This window comes from Chlamydomonas reinhardtii, chromosome 9, assembly GCF_000002595.2.
Source record: "Chlamydomonas reinhardtii strain CC-503 cw92 mt+ chromosome 9, whole genome shotgun sequence".
Taxonomy (NCBI): Eukaryota; Viridiplantae; Chlorophyta; class Chlorophyceae; order Chlamydomonadales; family Chlamydomonadaceae; genus Chlamydomonas; species Chlamydomonas reinhardtii.
The window spans coordinates 1,495,588-1,519,211 of NC_057012.1; the positions used below are offsets into that span (position 1 = coordinate 1,495,588).

Below are 23,624 nucleotides of genomic sequence, written 5' to 3' on the forward strand. Positions count from 1 at the left end.
GTGGCTGTGGCACCCCAAGAAGGTGGGGAAGGTGGCTTGAGTGCGAGGGTCCTGGAGGGTCTTTGTTACGGGCGTAAGGTGGGGCGCGGTGACGTGCTTGTGACGGAGCTGCGACACCCGTAGACACCCAAGCGAGCGACATCTTCACGCTTGCAGCTATCGTCTTGCTTCAAATCACCCCCACTTTGATACCGATATTGCGGGTGTGCGTTGTTGCTGCTCTACGTCCTGTATCAAATTTGAGCTGATGTGACGAGCTGTCAACCCCGATTATTGCGCGACGCCATGCATGGAACTCGTTCTGCTCGCCTGCGCGTGCTTGTAGTCTTTACATGTGTGCCGTCATTATGGAGTATTGTGCTTATTATATTTGCGTTGCACCCTAGTGCTCTGGGCAACGCCATAATTGCAGCTTGTTCTGCTCGCCAGCGCGTGCTTTTAGTCTTTACAAGATTGCCGTCGTTAACGAGCAGAGTGCTTATTGAATTGGCTTTGCACTCCAGTGCTCTGCCAGCTCGTGCGCGAAGCCATGTTTGGGACTCGTTGTGTGCGCCTGCGCGTGCTCGCGGGCCTCTGCGAGCTGCGTTGGTCCTTTGTGCTTGTAGCTTATCGTATGGTCTAATGTGCGTGTGTGTTGTGTGCGTGTGCTCTGAGAGCCGAGACTTCTTCCGTGCGCCGCTTCCTTTTGGTCGCGGTTTAATAAAATATCAATAAGGATTGTGTTTCTCAACAAACTATAGTTGAGTGTGCGTGTCTTGCGTGCGTGTGTTGTGACTTGCGTGTGCCGAGGTTGTTCTGCGCGCCGTGTGCTGTTCGTCCTGCACGTATTTAATTTGTATAGGTGTTGTGACGTGTTATTGCCTTGTGTTTGTGGTTTGCGCTGGGCTTGTGTTCCGTGTGAACCCACACACGAACAAACTCCGGGTCCGAAAGTCTTTGTCCTCCGCTGCACTCTACACTTTCAGTTCCGAGGAGCTACGGCGACATACAAACTCCGGGTCCGAAAGTCTTAGTCCTCCGCTGCACTCTACACTTTCAGTTCCGAGGAGCTACGGCGACGAACGAACCAGCCACGGACAGGGGTGTTCCTGGGGGGCTTCGCCCCCCCCTGGAACGCTGCGCTGGGGGGGCTCAGCCCAAAAAGGGGTGTCAGCTTTGTACAGCTGGAAAATGGGCTGAGCCCCTAGAGCAAGGGATGTGACGATGGGTACCGGCGACATGAACAGCACCCTTGCAAGCCCAGCGGGACTGGCAAAGGGGCATACCAAAGGCACCGCCACGCCCTGTCCACGCCACTCCACACATGAGTCCGTGATACCTCATTCCAAATCCCTCACAAGCACCACAAACGGCTAGTGGGGCTCGGGCGCGTGATCCGGGGCCGCGACATAATTAAGGCGGGATCGGCACGCATGGTTCGGCTGTTGCACAAGATTTCGACATTCTTGCCCCAAGACGCTTGTCGTCGACATGTTTTGATACATGGATGTAAGATATTCAGGGCCCGAGAGCTATACTCGCGGACTGAAGAAAGTCAAGATGTCCATGGACTCGCGAGGTCGCTTCTCACTCCGGCCGAGTTTTCCCTGCCGCCTATTTTTCTACAATAGGGAATAGCAATTAATAATACGTGGCGCTCGCGGTTTGTGCCAGTATGGCCAGATTCGGCGGAAGTCGGGCAGGCGGTTGTGCACCGCCCTGCATGCAAGTTTTGCACTACCAGCCACACGCATCCCTGCGCGTACAATACTGCAACTCATGGTTCACGGCACAAGACAAGTGTTCCCCGGTCACGGGAAAAGGGGCTGAGCCCCTCCACAGTCTGAGGCCGAACAACCTCATCGCCCGGACATAGCCGGGGTCGGTTTCCACAGGCACATAGCCAAACCAGGTGCCTAGCAATCGCGATGCCACAGCAGAGCCAACCGCAGCCAGACGCAGCACAGTTGTCAACAGCCGCACTACTTGTCATGACGCTACGCATGCCCTGCCAGCCCCACCGCGGACCGCTACTAGCAATTAATAATACGTGGCACTTTTTGTCGACGCAGGCACAAGAAAACTCCACCAGACAGATAAAGACAACAAAAAAATCTTCAGGTCCTTTGCGGACCCGCCTGGATTTCAGACTATAGTATACCATTCCATATCAAAGGCGTTTCGTCAGCTGTGAGCAGGAACGCCCAGCGCTGGTCAAGTTCAATCATGTTGCCATTTCGGCACTACCGTAGTTCCAGGTAAAGCACAAATCGTGTGTGCACCAAGCCGCCACCACACGTGTCACAAGAACTGGCTGTATCTCAGGGGTGCACCATGCCGCACCTCTCGTGCTTCAGCAGGTGCATATTGAGTTCAATCCGCAGGAGATCAAGAGTCAGATTGAAAATTAGGTTCAGTCCATGCAAATAAAATAACCTGCGCATCGCTGTCAAAAAACATGTCGGAGATGGAACCCTAGTCGTGCGACGCCTCACTGGCCGCCTCGCTCTCCATCGTGTCATCGTCAACATCGCTAATGCGTTGAAACTTCGTCTCCGTTACTCTCTCCCGACCACCCAACATGCCAGCTGCGGCACCGCCATCCTCGTGACCGATGGTGATGCTGCCGGTCCGGCTGCTGGCGCCGCCGGCGGCGCTGAAGCTGCCGGCGCCACCGCTGCTGCCTGGTCCTGCGCCGCCGGCGAGCTTGCGTGCAAGGGCGACTCGCAGCCACGATGACACCTACAGTCACACAGGCGGCACACAGGGTACACAGGGAACAAATACACATTAGACAATTCTGACCCGTTCGTACCTGTCTGAGGTGGCTAGAGTGTGTGTTCCGAGGCGTGTTTTCTCCCATTGCATGGGTTCCAGCCCAGGCAACGTTTGTCATGGCCTGCAAACGCGCGTGCCACACCAGGACCCCACCACTCACCTCGCTCACGAGCTGCTCCTGCCGCGCCTGGCTGGCTTGGCGCACCTCCCACGCCGGGCCGCCGCGCCGTTCATCAGCACCGCCCACCGTGCTACAGCTGCTGTCCACCCTTGTGCTACAGCTTGCATCCGCGTCGCGAGCGGAAGCCATCACACCCGCTGCCGCCGATGCTCCGGCCGGCGCATGCCCTGGCGCTCCTGCCACCCCTGCCGCCTCTCCCATTCCCAGCTCAAAGGCTTCACTAACCGTGCCGCCTGCTGCGGTCACAGCTCCACTCTCCCGCCAGCCGCTGCCGCCTCCCTCCGGGAGGCTATCGCCGCCAGCTGCTGCAGCCAGGCCGATGGGGCCGCAGCTACTGCCGCGCACAACCAGGACGCCGCCGGAGATGACGCACATGCTGCGCTCAGGCGCCATCGTCTCTCCCAGGCCTTCGGCTGCTTGTTGGCCAGCCGGAGGACTGCCAAGAGCAGCAGAAGGCGGGCCGAGGCCCATGCTGCCCGCGGGCGTGAGCGATGCCGAGCTGCAGGCGCCGCTGCGGCGGGCGCTGGCAATGCGGGAGAAGTAGTTGCCTCCGCCACTGTGCTGCAGCAGCGGCGATGCTGGACTGTTGCCGTGGGGGTGTGCAGCAACGGTGGTCTGGGAGTGCGCCGGCGAGTGGCCTGCGCCGCCAGGCGGGTGGTGGTGGCTGCTGGCGCCCGCGCTGAGCGGGCTTGGGTGGTGGGGAGCGGCACCGCCACCGTACGCAGGGCTCAGCCGGCCCTGCTGCAAGTGGTGCTGGCCGTGCTGCTGCTGGTTATGGTGCTGCTGCTCCAGTCGGGCTGCACTCCACCTGGCTGCTGCGAGGAGCTCATCATCCAGAGCCGTGAAATTCGGGGAGCTCAGGCGCGGCCGGTAGCCGGTCCCCGTGTTGGTGCCGCCGCCGCCGCCGCCGCTGCCCCCGGCCGCCGCCGCCGCGGCACCTGCCGTCGAAGCCACCGCTCCGTAGGTGCTGCCGGGGGAGGAGACGGCCGCAGCCAGGGCCGCAATCTGCGCGTGGTGCGCACCGCTGTGGCTGGTGAATGCTTGCCCGGAGGAGGAGCGGTTGCCCATGCTCAGGCGCGGGCTGCGTGCGGCGCCTGCAACACCGGCGCTGGAGCTTGCGGCAACCCGGAAGGGGGAGGACTGATGCGCGCCGGCGGGCGCGGCGTTGAACAGAGACCGGCGACTGGGTCGGCTGGTGCCGCTGCCGAGGCCGCCGCCCACGCCGAACAGGCCGAGCACGGTGCTGAAGACCGGCGCGTCGAGACCGGACGACATCGCCTTGCTGCGAGCAGTGGTGAAGAGGAGTGGCCAACTGTCAGCCGGGTACGATGGCATGGCGTGATGTCGGCGCAGGGATGGGTACTAGGGGCAGTCCTGTCGCGCGGACGTCGCACGCAAATGGAGCACGGCATGCAGCGGAAACGCGCAACCTACCGAATGGGTCCGCTGTTGCCGCGACGACCAAACAGGCGTCCCGTTGAGCGCTCCTCCTCCTCGACTTCGATGGTCCCCGATGATGACGCCGCCCCGGGCGGCGAGGCGAGGCTGTGGACGCTGCGCAGTACCGGGTCAGTCGGCTGCACCAGCCCAGCTCCAGCCGCAAACGCGGCCGCCGCTGCGCCAGCTGTGGCCGCTGCGGATGTCGCGGCTGTCGGGAAGTTGCGGTGCAGCGACCCCAGCGTGCGCTGCCGGGTCACGGCGCTCCCCTCTGGCGACGCCCCTTGCACGTTCTCACCCACCGTCCATGATAAACGGCTGGAGGGCGGCGATGGTAGCGTGCGAGAGCCAACACGGCCCCCGACGCCACGTTGCGCGGCCAGGGCTGCGCCCGGCGGGCTGACCGGGTCGCCGACCACGATTCCTGCTGGCAGCAGCTGCGCCACTACGTGCGCCGCGCCGGGCCACACACGGAAGTCAAGCTGGCCTTGGTGCAAGGACGGCGGCACGAGCAGCGAATGAGGCTGCGGTAGCGGCCCAGGTGCTGCGGACGCCGCAGGCGGCAGCGGCGGCGGCGCCGCAGCCGCGGACGTCATGCGCGGCTCGGCTTCGTGCACCTCCATGTGCTCGGGCAGCGGCGTGAGCGGCAGCGACAGCGCATGCGGCTGCAGCTGCGGCGGCTGGGGCTGCAGTTGGGACGGCTGCTTGACCAAGGGCGATGCCGAGCCCCGAGTGGTCTGGGACCAGAGGCTGCTGGCGGCGGGCGGCGTGGCGGCGGTCTGGAAGGTGATGAAGGAACTGTTGGGGCTGACGCCGAAGTAACCGGGCTCCGCATCGCTGGCTGCGTCCCCCTGGGAAATCCGGAACGAAGCAGCGGCCGACGCAGCGGCGGCCGCCGCCGCTGCAGCGGCACCTCCCGCTGGCGCAGAGGACCGGTCGTCACGGCGGCTGCGCGGCTCAAGTGGCATGGGGAACGTCAGCCCGCTGCCAGACGCTGCGGTGGCGCCGCCGCCGCCGGAGCTAGTTGTCGCCGCCCCAGGTTGAGGTCCCACTGTGGGTGGCGGAGACCAGGGTGGCCGTAGCCGGCTGGGCACCGACGGCGCACCCAGCACCAGGGTGCTGCTGCCTGCGTTGACCCCACTGCCGGCGTTTGTGCTCGAGGTTGCGCTGCTTGACAGTGCCGTTCCCGCACGAACCAGGTCCACCGGCGCATCCACGCTGGGGCGTGAGCCGCGCACCTGCTGTTGTTGTTGCTGCTGCTGCCGCTGCTGTTGCTGCTGCCGGCTGTTTCGCTGCTCCGAGCTGAACTGCTCAAGGAGCCTCAACAGGCCGCTGTCCTCGTCTGCCTCGATAGATGCCACGCTGGACCGCCGCCTCGCGGCCGCCCTGGAGCCTCCGTGCGCCGGCAGATTGCCCTCCGAGCTGTCCCGGCCCTCGGCCGTGCGCCGCCCCGGGAACGGCGTCTCCGCGCTACCTCTACTGAACTGAACGCTGCTAGCGGCGGCGGCAGCCGCCGCTACCGCAGCGGCTGCGGCGGCGCCGCCAGGGCTCGGCGCGCCGCTGACGGAGGACTGCGAGTGTGCCGGGCCGGAGGCCCTGGCGGTGCCCAGCCCGCCGATGTGGCTGGGCAGGGCGTTGCTGGTGCTGCGGTAGATGGTGGACCGGCGCAGCGTCAGCATCAGGTCCAGGTCGAAATAGGATGCGTGCGGGTCCTCGTCCGGCGGGGCGCCGGGGCTGGCCAGGTGGGCGGGCGACGCAAGCGAGGCGGGCACAGCAGCGACGGGAGCTGGCGATGAGGTGGGAGCAGCCGACAAAGCAGGTAGCGGCAGCTGCTCGCCGGGCAGGGGCAGCGCGGCGGCTGGCGAGCCCGCGGCAGTCGGTTTGTGCATGCCAGCGGCCACGGGAGGCACCGGCAACGAAACCGTGGGTCCGGCGCCCACGCCCATAGCAGCCGCTTGCACTGCCATTGGACCCGCCTCCGCCTCCACCACCGTCGGAATGCGGTCGAGTGGCGTGGATACAACGCTTGCCAACGAGATGTACTGCATACGTACGGTCACGTCGTCAGCCGTCGCAGCCTGCGCCGCCGCCGCTGCTGCTGTCCCTGCTGGCGCAGCCCCACCGCGCAGCTCCACCGGCTCCACCACCATCACCACCTGACCGCAGGCGGCCGGTAGGCGGCTCCCGGTGGCTGCAACAGCAGCAGCAAGGCGCTGCTGCTGCTCCTGCGGTTGCAGCGGAGACGGCTGCCTGGGCGACTGTGCTGCAGGAGCGCTGGTTGCAGCTGTGGGCAGGCTGCCAGCCACGACGCCCACAGTGCTGAAGGGGCTCGGAATGAACGCGCCCGGCGCGGCAGCGCTGCCAGCCGCAGCGCATGCGACGGCTGCGTCCTCAGGTCGCAGCCGCGGGTGCTGCGGAACCGCGGGCTCGAAGGGCAGAAGCGGAAGCGCCGCAACAATGTCAGCGGTGCTAGCATGAGCGCCCCGCAGCTCCCCGCCCGCCGCAGCTGCTGATGCCACTTCGGAAGGGCGCGCCGCCACTGCGCCTCCAGCAGCGGCGGTAGCCAGAGCTTGGGCATCGGCGCCGCCGACCGGTGGGCGCAGAATGCGAGCTCGCGCAGTCGGCTTCGGCTCCGCAGGCAGCGCCGACCCGGTGTGTGTGTACGCAAAGCTGTTGCCGCTGTTGTCCGCGCCGCCGCCTATGGCTGCCGCGGGCTCAGCTGCAGTGCTGTCACACCAAGCCCGGGCCGCACTGGGTGGTGGCGGGCCCAAAAGGTCCGTCGCCGGCCCCGCCATGCTCGCCAAGCGCGTCGCCGAAGTGCCCGCCTCCGCGAGGAACGCCATGCTGCCGCTGCTGTTCCCAATGACACTGCCGCTGTTGGTGCCCGCAGGTCCGGCTGCTGCGGCGGGCATCGCGTTGCGGCTGCTGCGGCCGTACCTGGCACTCACGGCGCCGAGGCGCTTGGAGTAGGGGACTAATGCGTTGTCAGCTGCCTCACCCAGCAGCCCCAGTGCGCCGCCGCTGCCGTCACCGTTCGCACCAGGTTTGCCGCTTGGCGCGGGCGTGCCGCGGCTGTTGCTGTTGCTGCTGCCGCCGCCCAGCAGGTTCGCCAGCGACATGCGCCGCTGGATGAGGCGCTTGCTGCCGGCTGACGCGATAATCTGGCCGCGGCGCCCCACAGCCCCCGCGCTGCCTGCGCTCGACCGCTCCGCGTCCTCCCCTTGAGGTGTCGCCGCCGCGACGGGCAACGGCGCGCTCGCCACAAGCGCCAGCTCGCCACCGTCCGCGTCAATCGATGGACCCCTGCAGCGCGGATCGCTGCCGGCGGCGCTCTGCTTGCTCCCGCTGCTGCTGGCGGCGCTCCGTTCCTTGCCGCCCTGCTGCTGCGCCCCGCTGCCACCAGGCCACCAGCCGAACGGCAGCAGGCGGCGCGCCTTGCGACCGAGCGGGCTGCGCTGCTGGGCCGAAGGCTGCGTGCCACGCTGAGGCGAGAGCGCGGAGAGCAGCGCGGCGGCAGCCGTCGCCACAACGCCAGCACCGGATTCCTTCTTCACCGGTGATGCCTTTGGGGAGGTCGCTGCCAGGGGCCAAGCAGCCGCCGCAGGGCTTGCGCTCGTGGCGCGGGTGCCAGCGCTACCCACGGTGCTGCCGGCGCGGGAGCCCGCAGGAACTTGCCGCCCGTAGTGACCGGGGGCCAGGGGTGTGCCTGGGGCTGAGCCGGCCATGCTGTTTGAGTCCGGGCCGCAGGCTCCAGCGACCGGCCAGCCAGCACTGCTGCACGACCTGCGGTTGAAGCCACTGCCTTGGCCACTACCCTGCCCGCTGCTGGCAGCCGCACCCATCATCATAGGGCTGTAAATGCGGCGGGAATTGGTGATGGCCTGCGTCGCCGCCATGGCCTGAGCGATTGCGGCGCGCGCGGCGGCCGCGGCCGGCATGGCCGAGGCCGCTGAGTTGGCGCGAGGCGAGGATGCGGCGGAAGTGCCGTCGGAGAAGACGCCGGCGCCCGTAATGCTGCGCGCGCCTCCCGCTGTCACGGAGCGCCGCATGAAGCTGCTGGCGGCGGGCACGCCGGCGGCTCCGCCGACACTGGTCACGGACCGGTTGCGGGTCAGCCGGTCAAAGCGGCCCGGCTGATGGCTGATGACTGGCGGCGCCACGTCACCGGCAACGGCAACGGCGGCCCCGCCGGCAAGCTCGTCGGCCGGGACGGCCGAGTAGGCGGCAAAGGCTGATGCCGGCATGGCAGCGGCGGCAGACGGCGGTGCGACAAAGGCGCCAGCGGCGCTGTTCCGCGGGATTGCACTGGTGGGAGCAGCCGAGCGAAGCTCCGACCCGATGCCGCCTTTACCGATCTGGGATTCGGTCGCGCTGCGTCGGGGCGGAGCACGCCGGCCGGCGGTGGCGCCACTGCCGCTGCTGACGCCAGCACCAGCGGCGCCGCTACTGATGGCGGCGGCGCTGACGGTACTCCCAAACACGGGCGCTGCGCTGGCGTGGCTAGAGGAGTTCAGCATGGAGCCCGGGGCGGACGTGCGCGGCGGCGGCGCCGCCGCCTCGATCTCTGGCAGGACCTCCAGGCCGGCGGCGCTGCTGTTGGCGCTGGTGCCTACAGGCCTGGACCGACGTGGAAGCGCCGCGCTGCCACCACCAGCCGCAAAGAGCCCCGGTCCAGCCCTGCTGAAGCGAGAGCCGCCGGCTGCAGGCGACGCCAGCGGCGATGCCGTCATCGACCGAGCAGATGAGGGCGGCGGCGAGGCCAGGGCTGGGAAGGGCACGAGCTGCGGGTTCCCCAGGTGCGCCTTGAGCGCTGCCAGCTGGCTGCGCATGACGTCAAGCGCGATGTCAGAGCCGGCCTCCGTGGGGGCCGCTGATTGCGCCGGAGCTGGCGATGCGGGCTTACGCGGCGGTGGCGAATAGGGCGGGTACTGCTCACTGCGGCGAGTAAACAGCGCGGCGAGCGCCGCTGCGGGCCTGGTGGAGATTCGGCTGAGCCGGTCAGGCTCGGCGGCTGCTGGGGCCACTGCTGCGGCTGCGGGACTGCGTGCCGCCGTGATAGGGGTGGACTGCTGCTGCAGGCTCGTATGCTCACGCTGGGTTGGGCTAGTAAACTGCTGCAAGTATTGATCCGGCTGCGGCTTCGTCTGAGCTAGCTCTGACGGAAGCTGCGGGGCAGGCTCCTGCGGGCGGCCCCAGTGCAGCAGCGCTGATGGCAACAGCGGCAGCAACCGCAGCGCGCTCTTGGCCTTCGCTGAGTCGGACACCTTTGGGGCAGGCGGTGGAGGCGACAGTGAAGTTGGCGAACCAGCAAGTGCAGGCGATGGGCACGGCGTCGCTCTGGCTCCTGGCTGCGATTTACTGGGCTGTCGAGCTGCAGGTTGGGGGCAGTTGGCAACCTGCGGGTCGCCATGCTTCTGAAGACCGTCAGCGAAAGGCACCGCAGCCGTGCTTATGGCGTTGCGTGTGATCCCGCCGGCAGCGGCTAGGCTATCGCCCTCGCCTCCTGTGGAAGCCGGGACAGTCGCCGCAGGTGCAGTCGCAGCATCGACCGCGGAGCGTAGGTGTGCAGGCGTCGGCTCTGCCGCTGCTGCGGAAGCGGTCCTACCGAGACCCTCCGGCGCGGCGGGTCCGACAGCCGTGGTGCCGTTCGCAAGACCGCCTGCCAGGGCTGACGCAGCTTCCACTCCAGCGTCCACAATCGCCATGCCCTCCACCTCGCACGCGACCCCGCCGGGCTGGGACTCAAACGTCGGGTTGCACACCGCTACACCCAGCAGCGATGCCGAGGCAACAGCAGCACCGGCAGGCACCTTCCTGCCCCTGTCACTGCCGTCGACTGCCGTCGCTGCAACCACGGCAGCTGCACTGCGCTGCGCCCCACGGTGCTGCGGCTCCTCAAGGCCCACCAGCGGCTGCTGGCTAGGACCGCCGCCAGTGCCGCCGCCGCCGCCGCCACCCGACTCGTCTCGGAGGATAGCCGTGTCGAAGGACTGGTGGCGGGCGTGGCTCAGCTCGTGGTCGCGGCCGTGGCCCCGGCGGAAGCCAAGCGGCACATCGCCCTCAGCATCACCGTACTCCGAAGAAGACATCGAGTCGTCGCCAAAGCCGCCGTGCTGGTAAACGTCTCGTTGCAGCATACCCATAGGCGGGTGGCCGGCAAGCAGCTGGGCTGCGGCAGCAGGCGATGACGTGGCGGCGCCGAAGGGGTCGCGCAGCGCCGCCGCGGCGGCGGCAGCAGCCGCAGCGCGCGCCGCCGCGCTGCCGGCGCTGCTGTGGCAGCTGCCAGCAGCGCCTTCGAGGCCGCCAGCGACGGCTGGGAAGGCAGGGACGGCGTTGGAGCCTTGATCCTGAACGACGGCGCTGGACAGGCGGTGCAGGCCGGCGGCTGCGGGCAGGCAGTGGCCGCTGCGGCCGCCGCCGCCGCGTGCTGAGGCCGAGTGTGCCTGGTTGGGGCTGCCAGGTGCAATGCTGCCGCTGAATCCCGCCGCCTCGCCATGTACAACGCTCGTTGCGGTCAAAATGCCGATGGGCAGGCCGCCGCTGCCGCCCTCATCTGTGATAAGGTCCACCAGGATGGACAGGTCAACGCCCGTGGTCTGGGACATGCGCCGCAGTTGAGACGGCATCTGCTCGCCGCCGGCTGCTGTGCTGGCGCCTGCGCCCGCGACGCCGCCAAAGCTGCTGAGGCGCCGGTTGAGCGCGGCTGAAGGCAGTTGCGGCGCCCCTTGCTGCGGCTGCGGCTGGAGCTGCAGCAGCGGCGGCGAGGAGAGCTCAGCGCTTCCGGCGGCTGGCAGCGGGCTGGCGATGGCTGCCGCTGTGTTGGTGTTGCTGATTGAGTGCCTAGAGCTGAGGCGAGCTATGAAACCGCTGAAACCGCCCATGCCAGGCCCAAGCGGGCCGCCGCTGCTGCTGCCGCGACGGGGCCGGATGCTGCCATTCCCTCCGTAGGCGGCGTGGGAGGTGCTGGTGGGGACGGCGCTTGCAGCCGCTGGTGATGGGCCGCCCGAGGTGGCGCCAGTAAATGTGCCACCACGGCTGCCTCCCGGGTTGGATGTGCATGGGCCCGCCATCCCTGCCGCCACTGCTTGGGCGAGCGCCGCGTGTGCCATGTGATGCTGGATGCTCAGGGAGGACGCCAGGGAGGAGGAGGACCTCCGGGTGATGTAGGCTTGGTGGCCGCCCGTCGACACGTTTACGTTGCGGCTGCTGAGGCCAAAGCCGGGGCCTGACAGCATCTGTGACGGCGTGGCACCGAACACGGTTCCGGCCGGTCCGAAGCCGGCGGCAGTTGGGCCGCGCGCGGCATCCATGCCCCCAGAAGCGGCGCGCCCTGACTGGGCGGCGGAATGACCGATGCCGGTGATGGCGCTCGCGTGAGCAGGGATGGCGGCGCCGAAGGAGGCCGCCTGGGCCGCGCCGTTAGTGTACGGCTCACTGTACTGCCGTGCATTGAAGACGCCGGCGCCGCCGTACGTGCCGCTCGCCGCCAGGCCGCCGCTGAGGCTGTCGCCGTACATGCCGTGCAGCGCACGCCGCCGGGGTGGCGGCGCCGCCGTCATGGCGGATGACAGCTGCTCGCCGACAAGATGGGGCGCCACTGGCTGGGGCGGCCCGCCTTCCGTGATGCTGCCAAGGTGGCCGGTCCGGAGGCGCGCCATGGCGGAAGCCGCGTCAGCGGCGGCCACTGTGAACACAGACTCCAATGCATAGTCGTCAGACCTGGCGGTCGCCGCGGACGCAGCGGCGGCGGCTGCAGACGCGGCTTCGGGCAGCAAGCCGGCCTCCGCCTCCGCCGTGCCAATGCCGCCTGTGCCGGCACCGCCGCGTTGCCCGGCGGAGTAGGCCGCGTAGCTGGCGCGGCGCAGCTTCTCGTGCAGGTACGGCGCCATGTAGGGCGAGGTGACGGACAACACCATGCGGTAGTCCGCGCCGCTGCTGCCTGACGTCGCCGTGTGGGCTGACCTGAGGGCGGACGCCGCACCGCCCTGGCCCGGCAGCATCAGCGACCCCACCGTCGAGCGCCGCGGCGGCGCCCGCCGCAGTGCGGACTGCTGCTGCTGCAGCTGCAGCATGGCCGAGTCGTTGGTGGCGCGGCGCGTCGGCGGCCGCCGCACGCTGCCCGTGCCGCTATGGCATCCATCGTGGGTTCGCCGGGGCAGAAGGTCTGATGGGCAGGCGTCGCCCGCCTCTCCCTGCTCATCCTCAAGAATCAGGTGGCTCACGCGCCGCAGGGCCGTAGGGGAGCGGTTGCCAGCACCCGCCACCGCAGCGGCGGCTCTGGCACCCACCACCGACATGGCCGCAGCGGCACTGGGTGGCACAGTTGCCAGCTCCGCGTCCTTCGCGGTCTCGCCCTCGGGTGCCGGCGCTGCGGTGGTCACTTCGCAGTCGGCATGGGAGCCGCGCTTCTTGGCCGGTCGATCCATGGTCGCATCAAAGTCGGCAGCCACCAGCGCATCCGTGAAGACGCTGTCGGCTGCTAGCACAGGCCTTTTCTCAACAGCAACGACGCCGTGAAGGTCTTTCAGCAGCTGCTGCACCGCCCACTGCTCGTGCCTCCGCGCCAGCGAGCCGCCCACTGACATGAGCGGGTGCGCCAGCGCGCCGGACCGCCACACACGCTGGGCCGCCACGTCAGCGCGCATGGCGGCACCCGGCGGCAGTGCCAGCCGACCGGCAAGGTGCGCCGCCAGCCACTGCGCCTGCAGCTCCAGCAGCAGCAGGCTGCTGCCGGCGTGAGCCTCCAGGCCCATGAACGCCAGGCCAGGCACGTCCGGGTGAACCATACCGCGGTACAGAACCATGTCGCCATCTCCCTCGGCCCCGCCCGCACCACCCAGCAGTGCCTGGCGTAGCGGTGCGCTCAGGAACGGCATGAAGCGGGGGTCATGCAGGCTGGGCGCCCACAGCACCAGGTGCTCCCCCGTGCCGCCGCTGCTACTGCCACTGCTACTGCCTCTACCTCCGCGCCCCAAAGCGAGCTTGTCCTTGACGAGCGCCCAGAAGCGGCGCTTGGCGGGCGCCCGCAGCGCCTTGCCCAGCGGCCCGGGCTGCGGCGCGGTGTAGTGCGGCTGCAGCGAGGCGGCCAGCGCGCGACGCCGGGCGGAGGACATAAGCTCTTGGCTGCCGAGGGTGCCTGGTAGGGTGTTGCCAGCGTCCTTGCAAGGCGCCGGGCCCAGTGCGTGGGACATTAGATGTAGAGGATTGACCAGCCGCACGCCCTGGCCATGACGCAGCAAAGCCACCGCTGCGGCCGCGTCCGTTGCTGAAGAACCTGCAGCAACAGCAGCGGTGACATGGATGCATGTGAAGATACTGGTTAGGAAGCTAGGGGAGATTATTCGCGCGAGCTCGCCTCCTTCATCAGTAACATGCCGATTCACCTTCTCCGAGCACGGTGACGGAGCGGCAGCCGTCGCGCTGCAGCCACGAGGCCGAGGCCACCTCCCGCGCGTGCAGTAGCCGCGGCGGTTGGGACTGCTGTAGCTGTTGATGACTACTTGCGCCGGAGCTCCTGCTGCAGTCCTCCGACTCAACGCCGGCCTGCGCATTGATTTGGCATGTAGTCAGCAGCACGTCTGGCAGGGTTGTGTTGCGATGACGGAGTGCGTGGTGAGGGCCTGGTGCCGGCAAGCAAGCCTCGAGCATGCATGCCATCCATTCCCCAACACCCACGTGCGTGCTCACCTGCGCCAGAAGCGAACGCAACGCAGCTGCGTCGTGCCGCCCGCCCGCCGGCCCAACCGCCAGCACCACAAAGTCCGCGAGCATCGTCTGCATGCGCCCCCGCGCGCCCCTGCTTCCGTCTTCATACGTGACCAGCCAACGCTGCTGCTGATGTGCCATGCTGCCGCCGTTGCCACCGCCATCCGCCGCCAAGCCGTCCATGCCGTCCAGCGTCCGCTTCCTGCGAGGAGCGGGCACCTGGGGGATTGCCGCTGCCGCACCCGCCGCTGCAGAGGCGGTGGCCACGGTCGCGTCCGCGTAACAGTCCGCGGCGGGTACCGGAGGGGGATCGGCGTCGGACGGGATGACGTCCGAGAGTGCGCGGCGTGGAGCATCGGATGAGAGCTCCTGTGGCGGCGCGGTTGGCACCGGCGAGGTGCCCACCGCGAGCAGCGGCTCCACGTGTGTGACCCGGCAGCTGCACCGCACATTGTCTAGGAGATTGTGGAAGGCTGCGTAGGCGGCCAGGTAGGAGCGAACGTGCTGAGCCTGTTCGGGTGTGCAGCAGTATGCCGGTCGCGGCCGGTCAGAAGGGGCGTGCCCGCGGTGTGCGCTGCTTTAGAGCACTAGGGACCGAGACATGCAGTGGATTATTAAGTCCGTTGGAAGTCCGTGATGGCCTGTCGTTGGAGAGTGTTTGTGCTTTGTGCACAGGCACTGAGCCCGACGCCACGCGACTTCCGGACCTGCTCTGGGACCTGCAGACCACCACGGGGTCAACCCAACCCCACCCCGGCCCTAGGGCCTACTCACTGTCGGGGCAAGAGGCAGCGCGACTGCGAATGCGGCATCGTTAAATTGCAGTGCGCTTGAATCGCAGCCTGTGCGCATTGTCAACTAGGCGTCAGCGCATGAGCTTGCAAAGTTCACAATTTGTAATTCAGGAACATGCGTGAGTCCCCAGCCCGACTTACCTTGTAGACTACCTTCATTGTTGAGAGCCCAGCCACCGACACCAGGCGACGCCTCAAAGCAAACGGTGTTGAAACCCGCAGCCCGGAATGCGTTCAGCGCACACAGGCCTGCTGGGCCTGCTCCGACCACGATAACATTTGCGATATAGTCACCAGAGCTGGTTGGGGCGGCCATAGGCATTTGTTCTTGACGCGACGAAGCCGAGCCTCAGCTCGCACTAATCCCCAGCTGTCGCATTTTGCATTGCTTCTTCGTGCGTTGTTTTTACGAGCCGATATTATAATTGCCAGCAGAATGTGTATGCGGTGCGGGGCCGCGCCGACCCAAAAACTGCCGTCAACTGCATGATGAATTCCGAACGGCGAACTCGGTGCGCACTTGTACGCTTGATTGTTACAGGTACTGACTTAGTGAGTTGATAACTCGAGTCTCTTGGGTTTGATCCGTGCTGCAGCTTTGCGGCCCTTCGGCGGACTTCCAACGCCCCCAAGAACAACTTACGGCATAACCTCCCCTTTGAAACAAAGTTCGCCTTCTATATGTAGTATCACAGACACATTGAAAGCATGAAAGTCAGCAAACTCACACCCACGTGAAGATTTTTATTCGCTCGCTTGAGTCACTCGACTACCGAGTATAGTCGAGGCATCCCAACGCAACAAGTATTCACGAAGGCCTAGACCAAAGAATTATAATGACATGAAACTGACATGACAGCTCAACCCTGTGCAAGTTGGGTTCGTGTCACCCGACCATCCACGGACCGAACGTTGATCCATGGACGGAGGGTGCGCGCTCCACGCGTGCCCCGCAGTGCCCCAACCGCGTTAATGAACACCTCGCCACCTCTCGCAAGCAAAATTTCCTGTGAGCCCCTGGTTTTGGCCGTGCCGTCATGCGGCTGTGTCAGTCATACGAAAGCCAACGCGCATTCAGCACGCAAATAAGCTCATAAAAAATATCAGGTATTAAGACAATCTCTCGCTCACCATTTAACCTGTAGGTGCGCTCAGCAGCCGTGATCGGTGCACAGCCACCATGCATATCCCATCCCCTTCACCCTTGCGCACGCCAGTCCTTTACGAGAAGTTTGAGCCTCTGACGAGTGTGTACACGATGCTGTGCTGTTGCGTTCGGTAATTGTTATGCGCTCCTGGCATCCTCTCTCGCCCCTTAGATCTCGGTTGTTCACAGGCTCTTGGCACAGCTAGTATACCCAAAAGTATGCAATGACAGGGCCACCTAAATGCCCCGGCCCAGTTCATTGGTTCAGCATTCCTCACCAGCCGCCGCGGCGTGCCTTTCCTTTCCTCTTGTCGCCCTCGGCTGCAGTCTTGCCCCTCCCCACCTTGGCGTCATCGTGTTTGCTTACTCCAGCTGCTGTACGAAGTGTAACCTCCCCGCTGCCGGCCCCTGGTGCGGCCAGGCTGGTCTTGGCCTGCTCACGAAAGGCCTCCCAGCACACCACCGACTCAGCACCAAGGTTGCTGATGCCGCCGCCCGCGCCAAAGCTGCTACTGCTGTTGTCGCCTACTGTGCGAGCGGGCCCAAAATCGCTGTATAGCCTGGATGGCGCCGGTTGCAGCAACGCACCCGCGGCTGCAGCAGGTCTGCCGCTGGCAGTAGCAACACGCGCGTGCTGGCGCATCGCAGCCGCGAAGGTGTCATTGCTGTCGTCGCCATTGCTACCGTTGTTAGCACCGCCCCGCGGAAGGTCACCATGCATTCCTGAAAGTATCGCGGGGGCAGTGCCGGCATCGCTGCGGGGCATCAGCGCGGGTGGCGGCATCGCCTGCGGCCGTCGCGGCTGCATAAGATGCTGCAGCGCTGCTGCAGCGGCGCTGCCGCCCGCGTGCATGAAGCTGTAGTGGTGGTGCTGGCCCCGTTGTGGCGGTTGAGCCTGGCCCTGCTGCTGGTGGGCGGGTTGCGGGCTATGGGCCGGCGGACCCGCCACTTGGCTGTGAATCGTGGCTAGAGCTTGTTGCTCAGCCGCGGCTCGGCCGCCGTGTCGTGGCGCCTCAGCAGCCGCTCCTGCGGGCACGCCATCTGGGCTCACCGTGGTCGTGCAAGAGGAGGTCCAAAACGTAAGTGGCGCCTCGGGAAGCTCCGATGAGTCATCCTGGTGCTCCAGCAGCGTGGGAAGCGCCAAAGAGTGCCGGGGCGAGGACGGCACCGAGTGCGACGGCACGAAGCGCCACGAGAAGCCCTCTCGGGACGTCGAGCCTCCGATAAAGCCGCTGCTGCTGCCGCTGCCGCCGCTGCCACCGCCGGTGCCGCTGGGCGTGCGACAGGCTCCGGACGACGAGAACCCGCCAGCGCCGCCGTATGCAGCCGCGCTAGCCGTGCTGGACCTTGCTCCCGCGGATCGCAACCCGCCACTCTTGGCCGACTGGTGCAGCGCCCCTACGTCACGCCCGCCGCCGGCGCTGTTCCTGGGTGGCGCTGCAGACGCGGACGCTGTGGTCCTCGCACGAAATCCTGCGCCATGGCAACCCTCGCTCCTGCGCTCGTCTTCATTGCCATCACCAATGATCATGTAGGAAGTTCCTGATAGCACAGATGAGCGGCGTTCGAAGGCCGTCCAAGTTGCAGAAAGAGAAGGTGCCAGAGCGGGCGCCATGACTGCGGTAGCGGCGACGGCGGCGGCGGCAGCGCTACCAGTAAAGGTGGTGTTGCTTTTGCCGACATTACTGTTGCCGCCGCCCCTGCTATCTGCGATTCCGCCATTGCCACCTGCTACGCCCGTACCGGTGACTTCCATCAGTGTGCGCAGGTCTAGACCGGATGCGAGGGCCATGGCGCGAAGGGGCGCAGACGCCTCCTCGATCATAGCCATGAACGACTCATGGGGGTTGCTGGCGAACTGCCCGCCACTCACTTCGCCTCCGCCTCCGCCTCCGCCTCTGTGCATGCTGCTGCCGCCCACGCCACCACTGGCGCTCCTCGGGCTGGCTGCGGCTAGGCTAACCGGCGAGGCGCTGCAGCCGCGCAGCCTGCGGCGGGACGCGCCGCTGCCTGTGGGCCCGCCGGCCGACCCTACCACTGCCGCAAGTGCAGAAACGGAGGCAACCGTCGCCAACGGCGTGAGGCCCAGTAAGGCCAGACCGCGCGCGCCAGAGCTCAGCGCTGACGCCGATGTGGGCGTGCTGGTGGCGCTGCCGATGGCACCGCCGCCATCCCCAAATGCCGTTGCAGCCGCGCTCGTAAACACACCGACACGGTCGACAGCAGCGGCACCAGACGCGGCGGTGGGCACGGCCGGTGGCAGCCCTGCAGCCGCAGCCGCCAGGCGCAGCTGCAACTGTAGCGGCAAAGACTCGGGTGCACATCCCGAGCTAACCACAGCTGCTGTTGCTGGTGGTGCTGGTACCGCGCCGCCGCCAACGCTGGACGCTAGTGGGCTCATGTTGCCCCCTCTGCCGCTGGCAATCCGCCCATGCGCACCCATAAGGCCACTGCTGAGTGGAGAGGCCAGAGCACCACCGCTAAGGGAAGCCTGCCCTGACAATCCGCGCTGACGCTGTGCCATGCCACCTGTCGTCGCGCCTGGGGAGGACTGGCCGTTTCCTGTTGCAGCACTACTGAAGCGCTGCGAGGAGGGCTGCGTCTGTTGCGCCTGCTGCTGCAACTGCGGATTGTATGAATACATGAACGCTGCGGTGCCGCTGCCGCCGCGGCTGCCACCGAGGTATAGGGCACGGCGGCTTGCGGCGGCGGATGCGGTGGCCGCTGCCGCGAGGTCCGGCGCGGACACACGGTCCGACGCGTCAGGCAAGCGCCTGCCAGCAAGCGCGGCCGAGCCCTGGTTATGCATTCGCGCGGCTACCGCCGCCGAGTGCAGCGCCGTCGTGGATGGCATGAGCGGCGGGCTTGCACAGCTGTGTGCCGCGTGAAGTGCTTGCGGGGGCCGTGCCGCCCCCGCTGCGCTGCCGCCGCTACCACGATACGTGCTCAAGCCTAGCGCGCTGTTGCTGCTGATTTGGCTGGTGCCGCTTCCCGCGCTAGCCAGGCCGCCGGCGTAGCCTACAGCCGCCGCCTCATACCGAGTGAAGCTCTGGCGCTGCTGTGCCGCTAGGGCTGCTGCCGGTGGCGGCTGCTGGTAGCTCCCATCTCCCGCGATGGTCTGTGACTTCTGCCTGCTGCCCTGCCCGCTGCCCACGAGCGGGCTCGTTGCCCCCGCCAGCGGCATCGTATTGCTGCTGAGTGCGGACTGGGCCCACCGCGCACCGCCTGCTGATTGCATGGCCATCCCACCGTCACGCTGCGCCAGCGGCAGGCTCGCAGCCTCGACGGTGCCTGCTAGGGGGCCCGTAGCTGAGACAGCAGTAGATGACCCAGTGGCAGGGTCTGTAGGGGAAGCGGCAGCATACGCCAGAGCTGGGTCGTAACTATGTCGATTCCAGACACGCGCGGCGTGTGTCGCAGCGGCGGGGAGAGCTGTAATGTCTGCGGCAGCTGCTGCTCTCCTGCTTCCACCCTGCTGTGGGCTGAGCTCCTTCATGCTCGGGCTGTCAATCAGGCCAGTGTTATTCCGAGGAGCCTCGTGGCTGACGCGGGGCAAGAATTGCGGCGATGGCGGAGCCGATGCCGCTGTCCATGCGGCCAGCTGGCAAGCATGGAGTGCACGTGTCGCCGCGCCCGACTCCCCGTACGCATGCTGCGGCAAGGCCCACGAGGACGACCCATAACGGCGGGACGTCCCTAGCACAGCTGCCGCAGCGGCAGCCATGCCAGTCGCTCCAGCCGCGGAGCCGGCGGAGCTGGAGCCTTGCCTGCCAAACCCTGCTATGCCGACCCTGAAGGGAAGCAGGGCATCAGCGGCTCCAGCCCGGGAAGTTCGAGTGCTAGCACTGCTGGCGGTGCGCTGTAAGCCAGCGGCGTCTGCGTCCATGAGCATCGACACAGCGGCATGCGCCCCCACCGGCAACCTCCTGCCTACCCCTGGCGTACCACCGCCGCCGCCGCTTCCGACGCCGGGCCCCCGCACCACTAGGTATCCGGCGGGTCCGCTGTCAGCAGCAGCAGCGGCTGTAGTCAAGGCCGCCGCGGAGCTCAGCGAGCGGGCCGAGGTGGCTTTACTACCGGCGTGCCCGCTAGCTCGCTGGCCGCTTTGGGCGACACCCGCTCCATCGCGTGCGGCCGAGATGTGGCTAGTGCAGCTGAGGCCGGCTGTTGACGCGGGTGCTGCTGACAGCGGTTGCTTGCCAGTAGCGCTGGCCACACCTGCCGCTGCAGCCGTGGCAGCTGCAAAGTAAAGCTGCGAGAGGCGCCGTGCGAGCGGCCTACGGGTGCCTCGGCTGCTGGCTGATGCGTCATCCACCGCAGCCGCAGCCGCAGTGTCAGGAGCTGCGTCGCTGCTTGCAGTGACAGGCGGCCGCTCAAGCGTCAGTGACAAGCGGCTCGGTGTGATGCGCCGCTGTGGACCCCGCCGGATGCTGCTTGCGGCAGCCGGCAAACGTTGAATGCTGCTACTTCGGTCTTCAGCAGCCTGCGTCCTGTCATGCCTCCCGGCGCCCTGGGGCGCAGAGGACTCGTGGTCTGACATGGTGGCTTTCAGGTCCTGCCTCAGCTGCTCCAGGTAGTACTGCTCGTGCCTCCTGGCCAGCGAGCCGCCCACCGACATGAGAGGGTGCGCCAGCGCCCCTGACCGCCACACACGCTGGGCCGCCACGTCAGCGCGCATGGCGGCGGCCGGCGGCAGTGCCAGCCGACCAGCAAGGTGCGCCGCCAGCCACTGCGCCTGCAGCTCCAGCAGCAGCAGGCTACTGCCGGCGTGAGCCTCCAGGCCCATCAACGCCAGGCCAGGCACATCCGGGTGAACCATGCCACGGTACAGAACCATGTCGCCATCTCCCTCGGCCCCATCCGCACCGCCCAGCAGTGCCTGGCGTAGTGGCGTGCTCAGGAATGGCATGAAGCGGGGGTCATGCAGGCTGGGCGCCCACAGCACCAAGTGCTCCCCCGCACCACCGCTGCTACTGCCACTGCTTCCACCTCCACGCCCCAACGTGAGCTTGTCCTTGACGAGCGCCCAGAAGCGGCGCTTGGCGGGCGCCCGCAGCGCCTTGCCCAGCGGCCCGGGCTGCGGCGCGGTGTAGTGCGGCTGCAGCGAGGCAGCCAGCGCACGACGCCGGGCGGAGGAGAGCAGGTCCCTTTGTGACCTCAACAGATGTGCGGGCGCCCGAACCGCCGGTGGAATGTTGTCCAGGATGCACACGCGGGAGCCGCCGCTACCGTGTACGCTGTCGAGCAGCAGCAACACAGCAGATGCCATGCTCACTGCCTCGGCTCCTGCAACAGACAGACCACGACGACAGGTTCAGAGGAGCGTGTGGATGCTGGTAGGCTGCATGACTGCCTGGGCTCCTAACTGGACCCGCCGGACGGCGGTCTCAAGCCGCCCGCTAGCTACTCACCCCTGCCGACCACGAGGACGTCAAGGCCACGTGCTCCGCTGCACCGCTCTAGCAGCTCCGTGGCCTTGACCGCGTGCGGCTGTAGCCAAGTTGCCTGCTGTGGCTCCGCTGCAGCCGCAACCCCTGCCCCCCGTTGGTTTTGCTGTGGCACACACGTGCTGCCGCACCCGGTGGCAGGCGCTCCCGTACAGCCGCCGCACACCACCACCCAGTCCACCTCCACACAGCACAGGCCCGATCCATCGGGACTCAGGAGCGCCTTGCGCGAGGTGCGATAGGCCGCAGCAGTGTCGTTGGGGGCGGCCGCATCTCCCGGCGGCGGGCACGTGCTGAAACTGCTGCTGCTGCCGCCCGTGCCTTGCCCCTGCTGCTGTCCTGCAGCGCCCAGGCAAGCCGGACTCGCTCGTCTGAGTCGGCTGGCGCTGCTGCGATCATCCACAGGCGCCAGTGTGGCGATCCAGCGCTTGCCAAGCGCGTTTGGCTGCAGCTGGCGAGTGCCGCTATTGCCGGCAGTCACAGACTTCAGAGATCCAGCGTTGCCTGAAGCGGTGAGAGGTTGCCGCTGTGTTTCAGGTGCTTCAGGTCGTTTGCGTTCAAGGCTACATTGCTATGCTCCTGCCAGGCCCTTTAGGGAGCGAGGTTCCAGCGGCAGTGTGTCCGACGCTTCCCCGAACGCGCCACCAACCTTCTGCGGCCGATGGCGTAGCGCCATTTGACGCTGCTGCTGTGTGGGCACCGCTTTCGGCAGTTTCTTGATGCGCACAGACACGATGAGAGGCAAGGTCCAGTCGGACCAGGCGATGTCGTACCTGCTGTGAGCCCAAGCGCGCGGGTAACCAAGGGCAAGGCACCAGTTGGTTTCTCAAGTCACGTAGCTCCGACTGCTAAACCGGGTTCCAACGCTCCGATAAGCAACGTGCTAGGCGACGACCCCTGTTCCGTCACGTTGTATCTCCATTTCGCCGCTACACCGCAGGCATTACACCGCATGCAACGCCAACCGCCGCTCCACCGAGTGAGCATGTGCACCGTTACCTGGCCTGCCTCATTATATGATGATGCTGCGCCTATTGACGAAGCTGGTCGGCCTGCACAGCGATTCAGAACCGGTGAACTCGTGGCTTTTGGAGCGACCCAGCACGTAGAACTCGGAGCGCCTCAACAGGCGCTGTCAATGTTGTGGACTGTACCTATGAAGGAGGTGTGTAGATGGCCGCCTCCACTGCAGTCGGCAGAATCCTGCTCAGCAAGGCCAGCGGCGACAATACTGCATTGCAAGCCCGCTTCTGCGCATGCTGCTGCTATCCTTAGCGCATCCGGGCCTTCGCCAACAATCAATACGTCCATCACTTGAACGAGCCAGTTGCGCGAGTGACTCAGCTGGAAGTTCCACTAGCATGCAACACCAGCGTGTACTCATGTAGAGAGGTCGCATACTAAGAATGTAATGTATCTTCAATAACCTGCCCAGACACTAAACCACTTGTCAGCTCTAGTAACTCAAGAAATCGAGCCTCGTCGGCAATCGGCCTTGTGTGAGTTTCAGGCAGCTGCACACTCAGTTCAGAGGCTCACCGACGGCGTTCTTTCACGGCCCCTAAGTGCATTTAGACTAGCTCCATAATTAATTGTCAATCTTCATGGGCAAGAGGTTAAAACCCGCGGTCATACCCACGAACTAACCTCCGCGGACTAGTCGAATCGGCCAGCGCTAACCGCGAAAAGCGCTTGGCTATGCACATAAGAGATGTGCAAAAGCGTATGTGCCGGCTGCGACTGGCCCCGTGGCGCCGAACTGAGTCGCCCAACCGTTATGTTCTGGGCCTTATCCTACGATTGTCAGTAAGGAGGGTGGGAAATCCGCAAGGTTGCCGGTGGCCTCTGGTTGTAAGGGTGAGCCGGGTACCCTGCCGAGCCAATTTGGGTTGCTTGCGCGGGGGTTTGAAGCTGGCTGGGGCGGGTCGCTGCGGCAGTCCAGATGCCTGGGGGGGGGAGATGGCAGATGTCCGGGCGACCCCGCGCCATCAGCACGAATGCCTGCGCGGGGCATTGCAGATGCCGCGGCGCCCCTGCTAGCACATCGGGTGGGGAAACCCCGCCAGTTAAGATGTGGGGGCACAGCAGCGAAGATGCCTGGGCGGACCGCCTCCGCCAGCCAAGATGCGTGGGCACAAAATGCCTGGGCGGACCCC

General features: G+C 66.4%; 2 protein-coding genes across 2 annotated transcripts; both read right to left on the minus strand.

Annotated features, from left to right (window-relative positions):
* Window positions 1-1,462: 1,462 nt before the first annotated feature.
* Window positions 1,463-15,281, minus strand: CHLRE_09g398050v5 (uncharacterized protein). Its single transcript, XM_001694463.2, has 7 exons — window positions 15,016-15,281; window positions 14,855-14,922; window positions 14,063-14,590; window positions 13,759-13,918; window positions 4,373-13,649; window positions 2,918-4,220; window positions 1,463-2,721 (listed from the first exon to the last, which is right to left on the minus strand). Exons 1-7 carry the CDS (start codon window positions 15,188-15,190, stop codon window positions 2,455-2,457), a joined length of 11,778 nt encoding a protein of 3,925 aa, XP_001694515.2. The 5' UTR covers window positions 15,191-15,281; the 3' UTR covers window positions 1,463-2,454.
* Window positions 15,282-15,397: 116 nt separating this feature from the next.
* CHLRE_09g398051v5 (uncharacterized protein) lies at window positions 15,398-21,491 on the minus strand. Its single transcript, XM_043065872.1, has 3 exons — window positions 21,433-21,491; window positions 19,967-21,307; window positions 15,398-19,897 (listed from the first exon to the last, which is right to left on the minus strand). The coding sequence occupies exons 2-3, from the start codon at window positions 21,288-21,290 to the stop codon at window positions 16,296-16,298; spliced, it is 4,926 nt and encodes a 1,641-aa protein (XP_042920865.1). The 5' UTR covers window positions 21,291-21,307; window positions 21,433-21,491; the 3' UTR covers window positions 15,398-16,295.
* Between the last annotated feature and the right edge of the window lie 2,133 nt (window positions 21,492-23,624).

Excerpts from the sequence above, each read along its gene's own strand:
- CHLRE_09g398051v5 (XM_043065872.1), bottom strand. The coding sequence starts at position 21,290 with ATGGCATCTGCTGTGTTGCTGCTGCTCGACAGCGTACACGGTAGCGGC. Across the intron at positions 19,898-19,966 it reads CGGAAGCGGCGGCGGCGGTG|ACGCCGCTGGCTTACAGCGC; the intron begins GTACGCCAGGGG and ends TCATGGACGCAG.
- CHLRE_09g398050v5 (XM_001694463.2), bottom strand. The coding sequence starts at position 15,190 with ATGGCCGCCCCAACCAGCTCTGGTGACTATATCGCAAATGTTATCGTG. Across the intron at positions 14,923-15,015 it reads CAATGAAGGTAGTCTACAAG|GCTGCGATTCAAGCGCACTG; the intron begins GTAAGTCGGGCT and ends CAATGCGCACAG. Across the intron at positions 13,650-13,758 it reads CGTCACCGTGCTCGGAGAAG|GTTCTTCAGCAACGGACGCG; the intron begins GTGAATCGGCAT and ends CTGTTGCTGCAG.